The 20903-nt window shown below is 42.2% G+C and overlaps 1 protein-coding gene across 1 annotated transcript; it reads left to right on the forward strand.

The window, feature by feature from the left end:
- The first annotated feature begins 2228 nt into the window (after window positions 1-2228).
- LOC146978304 (uncharacterized) lies at window positions 2229-12281 on the forward strand. Its single transcript, XM_085790579.1, has 2 exons — window positions 2229-2421; window positions 10783-12281. Exons 1-2 carry the CDS (start codon window positions 2229-2231, stop codon window positions 11934-11936), a joined length of 1347 nt encoding a protein of 448 aa, XP_085646705.1. The 3' UTR covers window positions 11937-12281.
- Window positions 12282-20903: the final 8622 nt, after the last annotated feature.

The following is a 20903-nucleotide window of genomic DNA, read 5'->3' on the forward strand; positions in this document are numbered from 1 at the left end:
TACCACTTCACAGGTCGGAAAAACACGAGTTACGGGCTGCCTTGAACGCACCATAACAGTCCTCGTCCCTACGTCACCACATTCACGGCGTCCCTTGGCTGCACACACAGCCCTGCATGCCGTTCTCTCTCCTCATTGGATAAAAACTGTAGGATACGATAAATGTTTTCTCCTCGGCTCAGAGCAGAGCAGAGGGACTGACAGACCCGTGTTTCAGACCAAACACTCTATGTAAGTGATTGCTGTCGGAAGATATAACTATTTAAGACTTATATTAAAGGACAATTCCAGGCGAATTCAACTCAGGGGTGTATTTTCATATCATTTTAGGTCTAAAAGAATGAATCTGAAGATTTTCAGTTTAATCGCTCCTGTTTTGCGGTAGTTGCGTCTGTCCGTGCATCGCCATGGCAGCAATGAATGGGAGTGGATGTAAGTTCCGCTGTTTAGGCTGTTTCCAGCCCTCAAAGCCACATTTTTTTTCCACAGACAGCATCAGATGGCTACTCAAACATGCACCGAGAAGTTTTTTTTACTTGAAGCAAGTAAAGAGTTGATATTCCTGTGTTTATGACACAAATGGTAGCTTTTCCCATTGCATGTGAACACACCGAGCACGGCAACTGGGTCTCGTGCGAGACTCCGGGAGACTTTGAATTAGATCGACTTTTACAAACATGTCGGCTTGCTTGAAGTAAATAAACTTCTCGGTGCATGTTTGAGTAGCCATCTGATGCTGTCTGTTGAAAAAAAATGCGGCTTTGAGGGCTGGAAACTAGCCTGGCTCTCGCCAGACCCTTGTAGTTCCGCAAAGCTACGCCAGAGGCGCTACGCTCAGCTTCGCACAAGGGTCTGGACTCGAGGCCAATGCAAACTTCTTCCCCGGAGCAAAAAATAATGAACCAATCAGGATCGCCGGGCGGGACTTTCTGAGGTGTGACGTAGCGCTGAAGCGACTGTTTGAGTCAAACAACAATGGCGGCTTGCAGTGAGTGGCTGAAGTAGCACGTCATTCAAGATAACGGACAAGTGGTTTATCCAATCACATACAAGATTTTTTTTACAAGGCCCCGCCTTCTGAAATGAATCGCCTATGGAGCAGTCCCAGACCCTTGTGTGGAGCTCAGCGTAGCTTTGCGGAACTACAAGGGTCTGGCGAGAGTCAGGCTAGCTGGAAACAGCCTAAACAGCGGAACTTACATCCACTCCCATTCATTGCTGCCGTGGCGATGCGCGGACATACGCAACTACCGCAAAACAGGAGCGATTAAACTGAAAATCTTCAGATTCATTCTTTTAGACCTAAAATGATATGAAAATACACCCCTGAGTTGAATTCGCCTGGAATTGTCCTTTAACACAAAAATATCGCTTACTTCTGCTTTAAAATCACGGATCATTTTAATCATGTACTTTTTTTGTAAAAGTAACATTATAGTGACATTATGCAAATAGTTAAATAGCTACATACTGATTTATTTTTCACAGAGTTATGAATCGTTTTTTTTAGTGCAGATGACTGGATCACCTATCTACTGCACTGTAGTCTGGCCTGACAGAAGTGCGTTGCTGCGATTAGCCTCTGATTGGTCGGAATGAGCCACCCGGCGGAAGTCCCGCCTCCATGCTGCAGCTTTCACAGTCCGCCCGGTGAAGGGAAACATCAACAAACAACAACAGGAACCGAACCATGGATCCGTGTCATGAACCGAACAGAAGAATACATATCTGTCAGCGGTTGCCAACCGCCCTTAAACCGAACAAAATAATAAATATCCGTCAACGGATGCCGACCGTCGTTACACCGCGGACCGAAATCCTGTTTCCAACCGGCAATATTTTGCAAGCGCGCCGTTGCTACGGCGTTGCTACGGCGTTGCTACGGCGCCGACCACAATGATTGTGACTGGTTGAAAGAATTCCAAACGGCCGGAGCGTTTTTTTCTCTGATCGCAGAATCATAGGCGGAGCAGCCAGACTCTCCTTCTTTTCTGGAGGAGGGTCTGGCAGGCGAGACTCAACTGCACTGTAACTGCAGCCAGAGTCAGAGCAAGTTGCCCGTCCTCATATGGCCGACTGTGAGCTACGCCTGCGTGTAGTCCGATCCACCCCCTTGGTGGGGACACCCACGTGACACGGATACAGGAAACGGACTCCTCGTGGAGCTTCCTCCTTCTCGCTGCTGTGTCACGGGGAGTGAGTGTGCGTCTGTGTGTGTCTGAGTGAACATGTCTAAAGTCCAGGTGCTGAGAGCGCTGGTGGAGCAGCGACTGAGTTCGGCCGTCGAAGAGATCTTTGTTCTGATTGAAAGAACCGTGGAGGAGTACGAGGAGGAGCTATGTCGGTCAGAGCAGGAGAAGCAGCGACAGAGGAAACAACTGGACGCTTTGTTAAACCCTCGGGTTTTGTTACAGAGAGCAGGTCAGTTATTAACGGAGAATCAGTTTGTCTCGGTTTGATGTAACGGGGAAATGTTGGCGGCGTTGAGGACGGACCAACTGACCGTTATAAACATGAAGAGTAGACGCCGCATCGGCTGCTGGGGAGCAAGAAATGCGGCCGCCATCTTGAACAGTTGAGCAGCAGAAGTAACAGGACGCCAGAGCACTGTTCGTCCAGGCAAAATAGCGTTTTCCGACAGAATAATTGTAACAGAATGTTTTTCACCAGACACCATTACTATGAGGTGTCCAGAACAACATACTAAAAGTCCTAAGAAATCCTAGTTGGGGAAATATGTTTAATTCTCATCAATCCAAGATTGATTTAGGGGAGAGTGGGGTAAAGTGAGACACTTTTTACATTTGCTCCCCTCTAAGCAAGCGAAAATGATTTATCAGTAAAATTTACACATTTCCAATTAATTCAGGATGTTTCCTAGCAATGGAAATGATCAGAATGTGTTCAGGATGAAGGACAGTGAAAATATGATAGTTTTAAAAAAAAGTGGTCTTGTGTCTCACTTTACCCCAGCTCAGGGGTAAACTGAGACAAACCAGAGAAATCAATGGGGTAAACTGATCCACTTACTGATCCACTCTGAAACTACCATAACAATGTTGTAACAGAGTCCTGACAGCTAGCTTGACAACCACACTTCCCAAAACTAATGTCGGACTAGTAACAGAATCATGGGGATTAGTCAATTAAGCACTTTTTTTTTCTCAACACAAAGTGACTCAAGAACAAAATCAAATACAACACAAAATGTTTTAATTAACATTCAAATGACAGATAGAATCAGTTAGATAGACTGGGGGTCAGATTGTAGGCCCCGACAATGGTGACCATTTTGATCAAAAGTCCTCTTTTATGTGGGGGAAGCCAACAAAGTGGAATGTGACTAAAATTGAATGTAACCAATACTAAGCGAGCTGACTGAAGAGCACATCATAACAAAGCAGTGTGGCTACAGATCATGTTTGATCACGCGAGATTTCTGGCTTGGGGGACGAGATTCTAGTGTAAATCTTTGTGTGTGGTGTACTCACAGTGTCTCACTCGTGGATTTATTATAATACATCCATGGTCTCACTTTACCCCGCAGCATTTGTCTCACTTTACCCCAACACCCCCATTTTAGAAAAAACGACCTCTCTTAGAAATTCAGGCAAATTTTCAGCCAGCATCATCACATGGTTTTATGTGTTGGAAGTTCATCATCATGTATCATATAGAGGGATTACCAGCCTACGTCACTGACGTTCTACTGCGCATGTCGCCTGCAGAAAGAGAGCAGCAAGAGCCGTGATCATGCCTTTTTGTGCTGTTAGTTGCACTAATTGTTTTGATAAAAACAACAAAACGCGCAAAATTTACAGAATAGCGTCAACTCGCACCCATTTCAAGGCAAACGAGAGAGAAAATAGTACATTGGCGATTCATTTCGAGCAATATAAGTTAATGTGTTAGACACGTTGGTTTGAATGGTGATAAAGCTAGATATGCCCACAGGCACAGCTGGAGAACTGCAGCGAATGAGTTGTGAAATGTTTACTACGACAGTGACTGAAGACGAGGTCACATACTAATGGAAAGCAAGCTGAGATTAATTAACGTTAAACTATATTGTTTTACATTACCGGTACATACTCAGTCATGCACGTAACGTTATAGTTACGTTATGCAGTTGTTCCAGACTTTAGACAGGTCCGTCCTCTTCCCTCGTCTCTGACCAGGCAGCAGCTCAGTCCTCACGGACACTGAGTTTTGTAAACGTGAGTATTTTCCTGAACATTATTGTCTGTTAAATAACTGTAGGTAACGTTAGGGATGTACAGTGACAGTGTTGTTTTTACCGCTGACCGACCGACGCCGTGCTGTGAGAGTCCGTGGCTTGTCCCGTGGCTGAGTTTCCGTTGCCGCGGTACAAACTCGATCCTCCGTCCTGACGTTTTTTTTTTTTCCTGCCGTTATAAAACTATAAAACCGTCTATGTATAAAACACACACTACATCAGTAGGTGATAAACTGTTGTAGTAGGCTGACAACATCGCTAACTAACACCGCTTTGACTACACTAGATCCATGGAGGTAACCATGACAACCAGTTCTTTCTGCAGTCAGGTTGCGCACGCATCCTGATTTGTTGGTAAACAGATAATCCCTCTATAAGTTTTTCTACCTGAATCAATTTGCTTTGGCACAACAGTTGATTAAGTTGACGGCAAGAAAATTTACTTTTACATGCAAAAATTACATTTTTGTGAAAAAAACATGCTTTCCACAGCATCATGAGGTCCTCTTCTTCATGACCATGGGGAAATGGAAGGGGCTTGAAAACATAATGGTCAGATGACCAAAAATGTGTTCCGTTTCCTAGATACAAGTGGTGTCTCACATTACCCCACTCTCCCCTACTGTATAATGTCTATGATGCCAATGAGGCCAGACAACAATACACCCCAATGGGGCTATTTTTTTCCTTTACTGCTATCACAATGAAAGTTTACACATTGAAAGTATCGATGAAATGTAACATTTTTTGTATTACAAGTTCCTTTGAAAATGGATTATGCAAATGAGCAATACACTAATGGAATGTCCAAAATACACCCAAAGAGGCTTATTTTTTTCCTTTACTCCTACCACAATTGCCCCGTTTACATGAGAGGGTTAATTCCGAATTAAAATCATTTAATTCTGAATTAAAGTTAATTCCGCTTTAAAAAGATCATGTAAACACTTAATTCCGAGTGAAAATATAATTCGGATTTAAACTTAATTCCGAATTAAGTGGGTGGTTTATTCCTATTTTAGAGCGGAATTAATTAATTCCTCTATCATGTAAACATTTATTCTTTTTAAAATTAATTCCGGTCGTTCTGCGCATGCGTATTAACTGACTCGCCGCTCTGTGCGTGTGTCGCGGTGATAATTTAACCGTGAAAAGTAGGTTACAGCACACACAGCATAACGTTACAGCCGCAGTGTTGTGAGTGAATCATGTCGGGACAACCAGGCTTCACGAACCCGCTCCACAGACCCCGGTGCCCGGCCGCCGGTGGCTCACACACCAGGGAAGGCGATCCGGGCAGTGAGGGTGTGTGAGCCCCCGGCGCCGCCGGCGCTGGGGGCAGTAGCAGTAGCAGTAGCGGCGGCGGGTGCGGCCAGGCTCACACACTCAGGGAAGGGAAGGCCATCCTGGCAGTTAAGAGGAGAAACTTTCTGCTTCTAAGTTGTTGTTAAAGGCCCCATGGCATGAAAAATGTGATTTTGGTTATTTTTTCATGCTTGGGGAGGTCTCTGGGCCACGTATATACTGCCCCATGCATCAAACTGGTCATAAACGGAGAAACACACACCGCCCATTTGTAGGAACATTCTCTTTAAGACGAGCAGATAGCACTTCCTCCTTTCTGTGATGTCACACACAAGGTAACTCTGCCCACCGTGACCAGTTGTTTTTTTTTCAATTCTTATGAATGCAGCTTAGGTTTCAGTTACTTGCCTGTGATTGGCCCGACCACATGCCACTCAAAAACAGTGAGCCAATCAGAGGAGAGGTTTTTTTTCACCCTGGTACCTGTCAGAGTCTTAAAATAGACACTTTAAAGATTAATAAAAAACAGGTGGGGGAAAAAAATCAAGACGTGCTCGTAGACCCCTGTTTCCATCGAGACTATGAAGAGTAGACGCCGCATCGCCTGCTGGGGCGCAAGAAATGCGGCCGCCATCTTGAACAGTTGAGCAGCAGAAGTAACAGGACGCCAGAGCACTGTTCGTCCAGGCAAAATAGCGTTTTCCGACAGAATAATTGTAACAGAATGTTTTTCACCAGACACCATTACTATGAGGTGTCCAGAACAACATACTAAAAGTCCTAAGAAATCCTAGTTGGGGAAATATGTTTAATTCTCATCAATCCAAGATTGATTTAGGGGAGAGTGGGGTAAAGTGAGACACTTTTTACATTTGCTCCCCTCTAAGCAAGCTAAAATGATTTATCAGTAAAATTTACACATTTCCAATTAATTCAGGATGTTTCCTAGCAATGGAAATGATCAGAATGTGTTCAGGATGAAGGACAGTGAAAATATGATGGTGAAAAAGTGGTCTTGTGTCTCACTTTACCCCAGCTCAGGGGTAAACTGAGACAAACCAGAGAAATCAATGGGGTAAACTGATCCACTTACTGATCCACTCTGGAGCCAATCAGAGGAGAGGTTCTCATTCTCTCTTCTGATTGGCCAAATGACCTGTGCCTGCTAGATCTCCAGAAAGAGGCAACAGAAAGGGGCAGTATAAACGATATTAAGCAGATCACAGGTACTTAAAACCAATGATATATCTTGTTAGGGATATCAGCAGGTAAATAAACCCAGAGAAATGTGCACAGCATGGGGCCTTTAATAGGAGCAGCGGCGCGGCTCGCGGCTCGCGGCTGCAGCTCTGTTCACTTCATGGACGTATTATATTAACGGTTCACTTCCCACACTGGGAATGGAGTTTGTTTTCTTCCGGTAGACGTAAATACGTAAACACGTGTACCCTCTGTCCAATCAGAACGCTTCCCGACCTCCAGACGTTGAACGGAATTAAATAAAGGCGATTTAACGTGTTTTCCATGAAAACCCTAATTCGGAATTATTATGTCCATGTAAACTCGAAGGAAAATATTTTAATTCCGAACTATTTAAAGCGGAATTAATTAATTCCGCTTTAAAAACATCATGTAAACGTGGTAAATGAAACTTTACAAAATGAAAGTATGAAAAGTAACATTTCTGTATATCAAGTTTCTTGGAAAATGTATTTTAAATATGCAAATTAGCTCAACACTAATTGACTTATGGTCAAGAAGCCATAAAGCCGCAAACAGCAAAAACAGGGGCCAAATAACTTAACACATTCATTTCCATTCAGTAAATTAACCCATGCATACACACAATGGCCCTCATTTATCAAACTTGCGCAGGATCTGGTGTAGATACTGGTGTAAATATCAGTGTACGCCAAGTGTCACGTGTGATTTACTAAAAGTGTGTACGCTGCTGATTTCGGCGTAGAACCGGCGTGGTGGTGATAAATCCGGCGGCTGAAAACGAGCGTAATTTAAAGGTCACGCCCCGATATATTCCTGCTTTAGAGGCGTCGCCCTGCCCCTTTTACGACATGGAGACACGGAAGACGGCCAAGAAGACGGACTTTACTGACGTTACCGCGTTGAACAGGGAGAGGGCGGCAACATTAAATATCTGCACATTGATAGATTGATAGGTTTTGTGATTGATAAGCGTCATCCCGGTGGATGGAGGCTGCAGACGCACGTGTCACCGACCACGTCAGGAAACCCAGCGATCTCATGAAATGCTCCTGCAGTTTACTAAACACAAGTGACTGAGGAGAAATCATAGGCATATTACTGCTGGGAACGCGACCGATGACATGACAGCACCCATGACATGGTTCGGCTGATGGAGGGATGTGAAACACCGGCCCGATGTCCCGCTGACAGGTCCCGGTGGCTGGGAAGAAAAAAAAAAACACTCCGCCGCGGAGATCAGCTGCACCTGGACAGGTAGCGGAGCCCCCCCCCCGGCCTCCGGTGTCCGGCAGAGAGAGAGACTGAGGAGCCGTCCGGTCATGCTCTGGTGCAGGAGATGTTGGAAGTTTGTGTGTGTGATCTACAATAACAGGTCTGTCTGTCATTGACTGTTTCTGTTTACACAGCTGATTAACGAGCATCTGTCACGTCGTGGTTTTTAAGTCATCTCAGTTGCTCAAAATAAAAGTCGAGTTAAATTTTCAACACGGACTTGGTTGTAGCGTTTCCTTTTTTTTTTTTGGCTACTTTTTATCTTTTTATCAATATAAACAACAACAACATGTGATCCACATCGCTGCGTTATTAGACTATGGTTTAATAATCATTGTGATACAGCAGCACTCCTTCCTGCATGTTCTACGCTGGTTCCAAATGTGCGTACACCTGGTCAGAGCTGGCGTGAGATTTGTGCGTACCGTACGCTCACGCTCAGATTGATAAATGCCGATCCTTGCGGTGAATTTGGTGTACACCCATTTTTTTGGTGTACGCAAGTTTGATAAATGAGGGCCAATGTGAAGTCACTTGCCACACTTGACCAATGCATACACACAATTTGATGTCACTTGCCACACTTACCTGGGTCACTAGTTGCCACAAAAAGACTTGACCTTAAGAATTGATTGCACAGTCTTGTCTCCAGTTGCTTTCTAAATCCATTTTTTATTAGCAAACAAGCCTTACCTAATGACTTTCCCCTCAAGAACTTAGATATTTGGCCCCTGTTTTTGCTGCTTGCGGCTTTATGGCTTCTTGACCATAACTCAATTAGTGTTGAACTCATTTGCATATTCAAATTTATTTTCCAAGAAACTTGTAATACAAAAAATGTTACTTTTCATGTATACTTTCATTGTGTGAAGTTTAATTGTGGTAGAGGTAAAGGAAAAAAATAAGCCTATTCAGGTGTATTTTGGGCATATATGTATGTGTATGGCTCATTTGCATATTCAAATTCATTTTCAAAGAAACTTATAATACAAAAAATGTTACATTTCATTAATACTTTCATTTTGTAAAGTTTAATTGTGATAGCAGTAAAGGGGAAAAAAAATAGCCCCCTATTGTTTTCTGGCCTTATTAGAATTAAACACATTTGCCCAACTAGGATTTCCTAGGACTTTTAGTATGTTGTTCTGGACACCTCAAAGAAATGATATATAGTGAAACACTGTTTCTGTTACAATTAGTTCTATTTTTGGGTCTAAAATGAGCTAGATTGCCTGGACTATGTGCAGCATATTATTTCTGTTCTAATCGGCAGACCATTGGAAACAGCTGGCTCTGGGGATTACTTTTCACAAATAAGATTGAACATTACTATTTGCTTTGTTAAAGGAGCATTATTGTAAATACAGCAGTAATGGCACTAAATAAGCTGAAATATGCAAAAGATATGTCGGAGGGAGCCATAACTAAATTTACAAAGAAAATAGCCAACAGTGTAGTGTCTGTGGGGCAAATGCAAAATTTGTCTTTGTTATGACACAAGCCGGCCTGGCGCCTGCTGCGTTCGATTGCTCTCGGAACTTGGAAAGATCCGACCTCTGAATCGGAAAAATGTAGTAAATTGTAATGTAGCAGTGTTGGGCTGCTTACAGTCACTGAATCGCTCGGTAGAACACCTTCTCTCCACGTCCCTGTGTTTATATCTGATATGCTTCGCCACTGGCTCCATCTAGTGGCCGAATGACGAATTTGGATTTGCATTAATGCTCCTTTAAACCCTCGGGTTTTGTTACAGAGAGCAGGTCAGTTATTAACGAAGAATCAGTTTGTCTCTGTAACGGGGAAATGTTGGTGGCGTTGAGGACGGACCAACTGACCGTTATTGACCCTTTGCACGTGACGAACGTTCCACTTGCGCGAGATACGGACGCCATGATGGAAGATAAAAAATGTGAAATCTTAAAAAAAAAAAAAAAAAAAAAAAAGGAGGGTAAAAGAGCAGTGGAGTCAATTTAATTCAATGGGGCGCGTTATAGTTTTGTGACATGCCGTGGTTGTAGGGTTTCCCCCTTTTCCACTGAGCTGGTTCCAGTGCTGGTTCGGAGCCAGTGCCTGACTAGCAGCGGTTCTTTGCTTTTCCACCAACTGGTTATTGGTTCTTAAAACTGGTTCCAAGCACCAACTCCTTGCTGGGCTAGCTACCAGCCATTGAAGAAAAACAACTCCAGTTTCAAAACACGATTAGGCGTCAAAATAGCGGTTAAGATTTGTTATTTTCTGGGAGCGTAGAGTTTAGTTATATGGTTTCAGTTATTTCATTGAAGAACATACAAAAGAGAAAACCAGATCGATGTAAACAAATACGCGGGAACTTGTTACTTGAAAACTTAATGCAAACAGTTTAATTATCTTATTTACTGTACCACAAAATGGTACAACAAAGACGTTTTAAGATACAGTAAAAGATTTAAAAACAAAAAGCAATAAATTATGAATAGATAATTGATAATAAATTATTCATCCATTCAAGAACTGATCTCCTTTTGTTGGTTGTTGGCTTAAGCTCAATAATGCATCAGTGTGATTTATTTATCTATTTAATTTATTTTACATTTTATGAAATAAATATACAGGGTAGAACCGAACATGCATTAAAGGCCATAAATACAAGTCAGACTGAGAACACTGCAGTCATGTTTGTGCTCTCAAAGCGTATTAGAAAAGCAGTCCCTTGCTTCTCAAGTGATGTGAGTTGTTTTAAGTTGTGTGTAATGTTTGTATTTCAGAGTGTGTGAGGGCACAGGAAGTTCCCACAGAGCAGCAGGAGTGGAGCTCCAGTCAGGACCAGAGGGACTCTGAGCCTCCTCATGTAAAAGAAGAGCTGGAGAACGCTTGGACCACTCATGGAGGAGAGCAGCTTCAAGGACCAGAGGAGTTCAAATTCATTCCTTTACCTGTGAAAAGTGAACATGAAGATAATGAAGAGAAACCTCCGCTCTCACAGCTTCAACAGGGTCAGACTGAGGAGGACGGAGGAGCAGAGCCTCAAGCCAGCAGCTCCCCTAAACACATGGAAACAGACACTGATGGAGGACCAGAACCAGACAGAAACACATGTTCAGACAGACATTTACTACCAGATACTAATGACAAGACCTCCGAATCATCTGACACTGAAGACAGTGAAGATGAGGAGAGGGAGAAAAAAGAACCTCAGTCTGGGTTGAACTCTGAAAATAATGGCTGTGATACTAACAGGAAACTACTTAGCTGCTCTGAGTGTGGTAAAACATTTTGCTTCAAGTCACATCTGACGAGACACATGATAATTCACACAGGAGAGAAACCATTTAGCTGCTCTGAGTGTGGTAAAACATTTGCCCAGAGGTCAAATCTGACACAACACATGACAACTCACACAGGAGAGAAACCATTTAGCTGCTCTGAGTGTGATAAAACATTTTGCTTCAAGGCAAACCTGATTGCACACATGAGAACTCACACAGGAGAGAAACCATTTAGCTGCTCTGAGTGTGATAAAACATTTGGCAGGAAGACAGACCTGATTGCACACATGAGAACTCACACAGGAGAGAAACCATTTAGCTGCTCTGAGTGTGATAAAACATTTGGCAGGAAGACAAACCTGACAATACACATGACAACTCACACAGGAGAGAAACCATTTAGCTGCTCTGAGTGTGATAAAACATTTGGCATCAAGACAAACCTGATTGCACACATGAGAACTCACACAGGAGAGAAACCATTTAGCTGCTCTGAGTGTGATAAAACATTTGCCCAGAAGTCACAGCTGACACGACACATGAGAAAACATGCCAAAGACAACACGTTCAGCTGCCAAGTGTCAATGCCAGTTTCAGATGGAAAGCCCATGGATGCAAGGACCCGTTCAGAAATGTTCATAGACGACCAATAGGCAAACAGCATCAGAGGCGTCGTCTTGGCAGCGACAGTAAACCAGTCTGAAGGATTCAATGCTCTGCTGTTGTCTGGACATGGGTTAAAGTTCACTGTGGTAATACTAGTACTAACACAAATCTGTGAATTGGTTCTAGAAAACATTGTTGACCTTTTTGGGTGTGGTGTTCGTAAGTTTGGTCATTTTGTTAAATTGTTGCTAGGAAGTAAATATATATTGTTGAAATGATTTGAGTCTTGCCACAGATTTAATTAGTCTTAAGTTTTGTCCTCTTGCAGTTGAAAAGTCAGTTTCATTCCTTATTATCTCATTAAAGATACTACCACAGAGATATTTCGAGATCTTGCGAGAGTTTGCTGCTGAGTGAAACTGGTCACAAACAAGTTACTTCCTGATGAAAAAATTAAAAGATTTTAATATATCAAACTGTTTGCTGGATCTGTGGCTTGTTAATATTGGCCCAACGGTTATTCTGTTGAATATGTGGAGAGGGAATCTGTGATAATTTGTGATCGTGGTAAATAGACGCATCTCCCGCTGTGGTGAACCTCGTGTGACACAGATACAGGAAGTTATATGAAATGCAGGTGCCTTCTTTAGCTTTATATATATTTTTTATGCACCACCTTTCTCTACTGTCAAAGATACTCTTCTATCAGAGATGTTCACAAGTCTTTTTTTGCAAGTCCAAGTCAAGTCTCAAGTCTTTGGTCACGAGTCCAAGTCAAGTCTCAAGTCTTTGAGGGGTGAGACTTCATCAAGTCTCAAGTCTTTGGTCACGAGTCCAAGTCAAGTCTCAAGTCTCTAAAAAATAAAAGTCTCCTGTCTCTTCTGGTTGTAATGACCCTTCTATCATCTGCTGCTATCCGGTCTACTAAATATACTGCACAGCTATATCTAGGAGATTCAAAGCATTTACTGTATTATTATCACTCCTTTATCTATACAGTATTGATTAGTTGTTTATTATATGATCACTTTAAACAGGATATTGCAATGCAATATGAAGAAAACACACAATGAAAGCTTTCCTGTAAAGGAAACTGTATTCTGAGTCAAGAAAGAATCAAGGCTGCTCTGCCCCTCTGCACTGGCCTTTTCTCTTTTTTTTGCTTTGTTGAATTCAGAAAACCCAGATGAACAACATGGAAAATGATTTACGCTGTTAGGTCATAAGATCTGGATAGCTCACATCTTTATGTGCAGCAAAACCTTTCTGGAACCGCATGTTTCTGAGAGAAGAACTGGTTGTTATTATTTTTTTAATTAGCTCCGTCAACTCATGGGGGCGTGTCAACACGTCCAGACTTCCATACGGCCTTCAGTCATATTTCGCAGCAAAAACATAAATAAACAGGAGGATTTAGCCTACAATAGCCTGATATGTGCCAGTTATTCAGCAGCTAGTCCCCGTGAAGGAAAGTTTCACAACAAACGGGCGTTGTGCATGTAGGCTATGGACGGTGCCGCTATTAAAAAGAAAAAAAAGCCAGTTCACAGTCACCTGTCACTCACCTGCAGCTGACTGCGCTGTCAGAGGAGCTCTGCTGTTCCTCTCTCTTTAGACACTGGTGTTGGGCTGCACTCTGTAGGAGTTCAATATGAAGATCTAACCTCCATCTGAATAACCGGCCATGTGGCGCTGCTCCGCTAGTGGTGTTAACGGCAAAACAAAAGAAAAAAAAAGATCGTCGGTCGTCCTGTCAGGAGGGAGGCACGTACGAGCCAAAAAAAATAAAGATTGTTCACGAGTCTCAAAACACGAGTCCGAGTCGAGTCTGAAGTCTTTTGGGCACGAGTCCAAGTCAAGTCTGAAGTCTCTGTGGGTGCGACTTAAGTGCGACTCGAGTTCGAGTCGCAAACTCGAGTCCCCATCTCTGTCTTCTATGACAAGATATCTACAAGCTGCACCAATGACGGCAGCGGCACAACAAAGCCAGTTTTGCTAACGTATACAAACCGGTGTATGTGAGGGATAATCAACGAGTAGGTTCTCGACGGGAGGTAAAGAAACACACGATGATAATTTTAATGTCGTTCCTTTTATGATTTTAGTTGAGGATGCAAAGAGACTGTGGAAAAACCTGAGGGCTTTCAGAAGGTAACATTAGCAATGGTATTTATTAGTTTATTGTTCATAGTCAAGCAGGGTGTCTACAGGTACTTAAATTTTCTTTCTTTTTTCTTTTTTTTAAGTTTTCAAATACCGTAGATGACCAAATAATCGCCCGCGTGCAAATACGCGCCTGTGCTCTAATAGCCGCCGGGGTCCGACCTCATTTGGCATAATAAACGCCGGTTCAATTAAACGCCCGGGCGATTAAGTGTTTACCATAGTCTTGCACAGAAAACAAAAGTTTTTTTTAACAGCGCTTCACCGGCTCTCACCTCTGTCAGTCAGCCCCTCCTCTCGCTCTCTCTCTCTCGCATGCAGGCGCACACAGACACACAGACACACAAACACAGGCGCGCTAGACTGAGGGATATAGGGATATGGATAAATGCGCTAATGTACAGTGTTGAAATTACCGCGATCGACCCCCCCTTCCGTTATCATTCATAACACTGCTCTGATCAGCTCCCTGTGTCGCGGTTACACAGACAAACTGTCTTTGTATTTATTGTCTGATGTCAATAAAGATGCGTCGGGGAAAAAAGTAGTTTTGTTCCAGTGGTCCTATGGTGACCTCCTTGTTCTTTGCATGGTGGTCTGGTGCTGCTCATTGCAAAAATAAATTGTAGCCTGTTGCAAATACGCGCCTGGTTCTTATAAACGCCCGGGGTCCAAGTCGATTTAGCATATTAAACGCCCGGGCTAATAAATGGTCATCTACGGTAGTCTTTCTCCTATGGTCTGTTGATTAGTACACATTATTTTTCATTCGTATCATGTGGGTAAATGTACTGTAGGCTACATCATTTGTACATAATTGCCCCGTTTACATGAGAGCTTTAATTCCGAATTAAAATCATTTAATTCGGAATTAAAGTTAATTCCGCTTTAAAAAGATCATGTAAACACTTAATTCCGAGTGAAAATTTAATTCGGAATTAAACTTAATTCCGAATTAAGTGGGTGGTTTACTCCTATTTTAAAGCCGAATTAAAGCAGAAGTGGTCCGGTCGTTTTCGCTAATGCTGCGTTCCAGGCAGGCTTTTGAAATCGTAAATTACAGCTTCAAGTCACAACTTACGACTTTGTAGCGTTTCAGGCAACCCACTCGTGTTTTTCCGACCTGTTTTACCGGTGAAAGTCACTATAACGGCCACTCGTAACTTCCGACCGGTGAACTCGTACCAGATCGAACTGGTACCACTTCACGGTCGGAAAAATACGAGTTTCCTTGAACGCACCATAACAGTCCTCGTCCCTACGTCGCCACATTCACGGCGTTCCTTGGCTGCACACACAGCCCTGCATGCCGTTCTCTCTCCTCATTGGATAAAAACTGTAGGATACGATAAATGTTTTCTCCTCGGCTCAGAGCAGAGCAGAGTGACTGACAGACCCGTGTTTCAGACCGAACACTCTATGTAAGTGATTGCTGTCGGAAGATATAACTATTTTTTTTTTTTTTTTTTTTAACAATATTTTTTATTGATTTTTAACTTTTACAAGAAAGGGATGGATACATAATATGGTCCACAGGAATGAAAAGCAAAACAAATAGACAAACAAAACAAATAATTAAAAAAAAACAAAAACAAAAACAAAACAACCACCGTCAGCTCAGATCTATATAATTAGGGTTCAGTAAGAAAAAATATACAGTATGAGCATTCAAGAAAATCCCTGCAACATTATACAAGAGACACCAGGCTCTACATAGTTCAAATAGGGTTCCCAAACTTTATGGAATTGGTCTGTTCTTAAATGTAATATGCATGTAAGGTACTCTAATGGCACTAGATCAAACACTACTCCTTGCCAGCCTTTAACAGTTGGTACCCTGTCATTGATCCATTGTAACAGAATATTCTTTCTCGCTGCATAAGCAAGTATACAGTACAGCCTCTTATTATGTTTTGATGTTAAACGACGATTTGGGAGGCCCAAAATAAGGGACACTGGGTCCATCTCCAGTTTTAAACCAAATATCTTCTCCATTTCAGATAATACATTAGACCAATACATTTGCAGTTTTCGACATGACCAAAAACAGTGAGTTAGGGTACCAATTTCAATCTTGCATTTAAGGCAAGTGGGTGAGAGAGTCGGATTGAAATAATGTCTGCGGTTGGGAGATATGTGCATTCTGTGTATAATTTTTAACTGCATTGCTTGGGCACGATTACAAACTGAAATTGACTTAGCATATCTCCAGACATTCTTCCATTCTTCATCTTCAATTATTATATTTAGCTCCTTCTCCCACGTGCCTTTAAGCTTCTGCAACTTATTTGGGGTCGCGAGAAACATAGCTTTATACAGTAAACTTACAGATATCTCTCTATCTGATGAAAATATTAATTTCTCAACAGGAGAACTTTCATGGTTCTCAACTAACGTAGTACTATGTAAGACATAGTGCCTTATCTGCAAGTAACGAAAAAAGTCACATCTGGGGATAGAATATTTCTCTATTATTTGTTCAAATGTCATCATCACATTATCAGAGAATAGATCCTTCAATCTACGAACACCTTTATCCCTCCACTTTTTAAAACCAGTATCGACCATCCCAGGCTGAAAATCTGGATTATTCACAATAGGGGTAAAAACAGATGTGAACTTTGACCTTCCCTCAAGTCGACACATTAATCGCCAGGCCTTAACTGTATTAAGCGTAACTGGATTATTACAACTCAGTCTGATATTTTTAAATTTCTTAAAAAACAGTAAGTCCCTTAATGGATATTTTGAAAGGGAAGCCTCAACACCCAACCAAATAGAGTTTGAGTTGTTTACAACCCAGTCATAAATGTACCTCATGTGAGTACTTAGCTGGTATGTTCTAATATTTGGTAAGTCTAAACCCCCTATTGAACCTGGGAGCTGCAATGTAGCCATTTTGAGTTTTGGTCTGCGCTTGCTCCATATAAAAGAGCTTAGCCAGCCATTCAGGTCTTTTATCACCCTATTTGAAAATATGACCGGGATCATTTGAATTGGATATAACAATCGAGGTAGTACATTCATTTTGATCAAGGATATACGCCCTAGCCAGGAGACAGGCAAAGAATTCCAACGCTCCAAGTCCTGCCTCACCTTCTCAAATAGGGGAATGAAGTTGGCTTTATACATTTGCTTAAATGTAGGAGTTATGAATACACCTAAATATACAAAACCCGTAGGAGACCACTTAAAGGGAAAGGAAGGTAAGGCAGCCGGTATCGAATTGAGACTCCCAAGTGGCATGGCTTCAGACTTGGTCAAATTAATTTTATACCCCGAAAATTTGCTAAATAGATCAATAATGTTAAGTAGAGATGGTATTGATGTCTCCGGATTGGTTATGAATACCAAAACATCATCTGCGTACAGACTTATCTTGTGCTCATAATCAACTTGCAAGCCTCGTATAGCAGGTGCCATCCTTATGGCCTCTGCCAAAGGCTCGATGGCAATGGCAAATAAGAGGGGCGACAAGGGGCAGCCTTGCCTCGTTCCTCTGTACAATGGAAAACTGTCCGATTTAAGCCCATTAGTCAAAATAGCCGCCTGCGGATTATCATACAAAATTTTAACCCACCCAATGAAATTATCCCCAAGACCAAATTTGTTTAAAGCATAAAATAAATAAGCCCATTCTACCCGGTCAAAGGCTTTCTCAGCATCAAGAGAAAGCACTAGACCATCAATATCCATTTGCTGGAAAGCCTGAATTATATTGAGAAGGCGCCTAACATTATTACGGGAGTTACGCCCTTTTATAAAACCTGTTTGATCTTCTTTTATAATTTTAGGCAAAAGGTCTTCAAGTCGAGTAGCTAGGATTTTTGAAAGTATTTTCCGGTCCACGTTGAGAAGAGCTATCGGTCTATAAGAAGAACAGGATTCTGCGCACTTCCCCTTTTTCAGTATGAGAGAAATATTTGCTTCTCTTAAAGTCTGGGGTAGTGTATTATGTAAGAAGGAATAATTAAACATGTCAAGTAATGGGTCTGCTAATAAATCACCAAATTCTTTATAAAATTCACCACCAAACCCATCGGGTCCAGGGGCTTTTCCGTTTTTTAAGGTTTTTATAGCATTCAATACTTCCTCTCTGGAAATAGGAGCATTAAGATTGGTTTGCTGTTCGGTTGATAGAGTGGGCAAACTAAGCTGAGAAAAGAAATTCTCCATTAGGTCAAGTGCATCACATGGTTGCTCAGATGCATACAGCCTACAATAAAATTCTTTAAAGGTGTCATTTATGAACTTATTATCATATATGCGATTGTTCTGAGCATCACAAATGGCTGCAATAGACTGTGATTCTGATCCTTTTTTGGTAAGGTATGCTAAATATTTCCCAGGCTTATTCCCATGTTCATAAAATCTTTGTCTGGTAAATTTAAGTCTGGTCTCTTCATCTTGCGTAAGGAGGTTATCCAAGGTTGACCTAATTGCAGATATTTCTTGCAATAAAGCAGGAGTTGGAAAATTAACATAGGTTCTTTCTTTTGTTTTAAGTTCGGTCGTTAACAAATTTTGCTTCCTCAGTTTTCCCTGCCGTTTGCTGGCTGAAAATGAAATAATAACCCCTCTCGTATATGCCTTGATAGTTTCCCACAGGAGGGCAGGGTTATCTGTTGACTCGGAGTTAACAGACAGAAAGTATCTGAACTCAGTATTAAAATAGGATACAAAGGTATGGTCCTTTAAAATAGTTGTATTCAGTCTCCAGTATTTTACTCTGCTTCCCATACCACTAAGGGAGAGATCCAGCACCACACTGGCATGGTCTGAGATGACAATACTGCCTATTTCACAAGATAAAACTGAGTGTAAGGAGAGCCCAGGTAAAAAAAAATAATCAATCCTAGTATGACATTTTTGGGGTGCAGAAAAAAAAGTGTACTCTTTATCCGAAGGATGAATTGTCCTCCATACATCAACAAATCCTAAATCTTCACATATAGAATTGAGTGATTTAGCTTGTGAGGAAAGAGGCGAAACTTTGTGTGGGAATCTGTCAAAAAGGGGATTCAGTATACAATTAAAATCTCCACCCACTATGGAAATATCTGAGTGAATCTCTGAGAAATCCAGAAATACTTTAGTTATAAAATCTGATGGGTGAGCAGGGGGGTAATAAATATTCAGTATGGAAACAACAGTGCCTTGTAAGACCCCCTTAATTATAACATATCTGCCACTTTTGTCTTTAACACATTGTATCATTGAAAAAGGAAGATTCTTTCTCACAAGAATTGCCACCCCTCTACTTCTTGAATTAAATGAGGAAAAGAAAACCTGGTCAACCATACCCTGCCGTAATTTCAAATGTTCCACATCGTCCAGATGTGTTTCTTGTAGAAGTGCAATATCAATGTGTTCTTTTTTCAGAAAGGTAAGTATTTTTCTTCTTTTAATCGGACTATTGACCCCTCTTACATTCCATGTACACAAACGTAGTTTATTACTTGCCATGCCGTTTAAATAAACCCTTTATATAGATATATAAGTCACTAACAGCAAAAATATCACTGAGCTGGGAGAAAAACAAATCTGAACAGGAACTATTATACAAAAACAAATGGGGGCTATCCCTGCTACCTAACCTGCAGGGCACTTTAAACATCTTCCACACCTCTGTGCAAGCCTCATGATAAAAAAAAAGAAACAGGCCTGATAATAGTAAATGAATAAGGCTGCACCCTCTTCTTCCCTGACATTCACACATAGAATAAACAAAACTTAAGTTTGCTCACGGTGGCCATAACTTGGTGCATGGACAAAATTTGCTGATAAACATAAGATATTATACGCACATATGCGCGGATGAGGAGCAATCAGAACATACTCACGTAATGTGTATGCATGAAATCAGATAATATAACGCCATATAGGTTTGCTGACATACACATCACTGGGATGCAGTGTCCTCACGTCTCTGCTCCAGTGAATTTAGAAGCGCAGCGGCTTCCCTGGGGGTGTCAAATCTCTTCTGTGTCCCGTTCACCGTCACTTTCAGAGTGGCCGGGTAGAGTAACGCGTAGTCCATGTTCATTTTCCTCAGCCGCGCCTTTATGTCATCAAAAGCTTTCCGTCTCCGGACCACCTCGGCTGAGTAGTCATTGAAGAAGGAGATTCTGGGTCCCTTGTTTGTGGGGTCGTCTTGGTTAGACCGGCGGGCTCCGAGCCGACGAGCTGCCTCCATCACGCGCTGCTTATCAGTGAAGTTATGAAACTTCACTATCAACGGCCTGGGACGTTGACCGGTGCCGGGTTTGGGTGCCAGGGACCGGTGCGCCCGGTCGAGCTTCAGCCGTCCTGCTTTTGTATCCATTCGGAGATGGTCAGGGATCCACTTTTCGAAGAATTTCACTGAATCTGAGCCTTCCAAGCTCTCGGGCACACCGACAATACGTATGTTGCACCTGCGCCCTCGGTTTTCGAGATCGTCAATGTGCTCCCGCATATCATTCACTTGCTTCTCGAGACGCGTTAACTTTGCCTCCGATGATGTCGCGGTGGCCTCCACATCAGCAATCCGTTTCTCCGCTTCGCCCACTCGGGTGGCGACCGCCTGCAGCTGCGAGGTCTGTTCTTTAATGGCTTCCAGGACAGTGGAAATTTTGTTGTCAATTACCTTAGTCAGGTTGTCGGTTATTCTGTCCAGGGCTTGGACAATACCTGGTTCCGTATAGCCCGAGCTAACATCCATGTCCGGTGTCTCGGATGTAGCACTTAGCTCTTCGTCATTTTCAGCGTTAGCAGGGATACTTTTTGACGAATTTTTCGTGTTTCTGGGCATGTTGTCCGAAGGTTTGAAAAAATAATCGTCCAGGCTCATGTTAAAACACTTCCCGTCC

The sequence above is a fragment of the Trachurus japonicus genome, chromosome 11 (genome assembly GCF_045865225.1).
Source record: "Trachurus japonicus isolate A0001 chromosome 11, Traja_1.0".
NCBI lineage: Eukaryota > Metazoa > Chordata > Actinopteri > Carangiformes > Carangidae > Trachurus > Trachurus japonicus.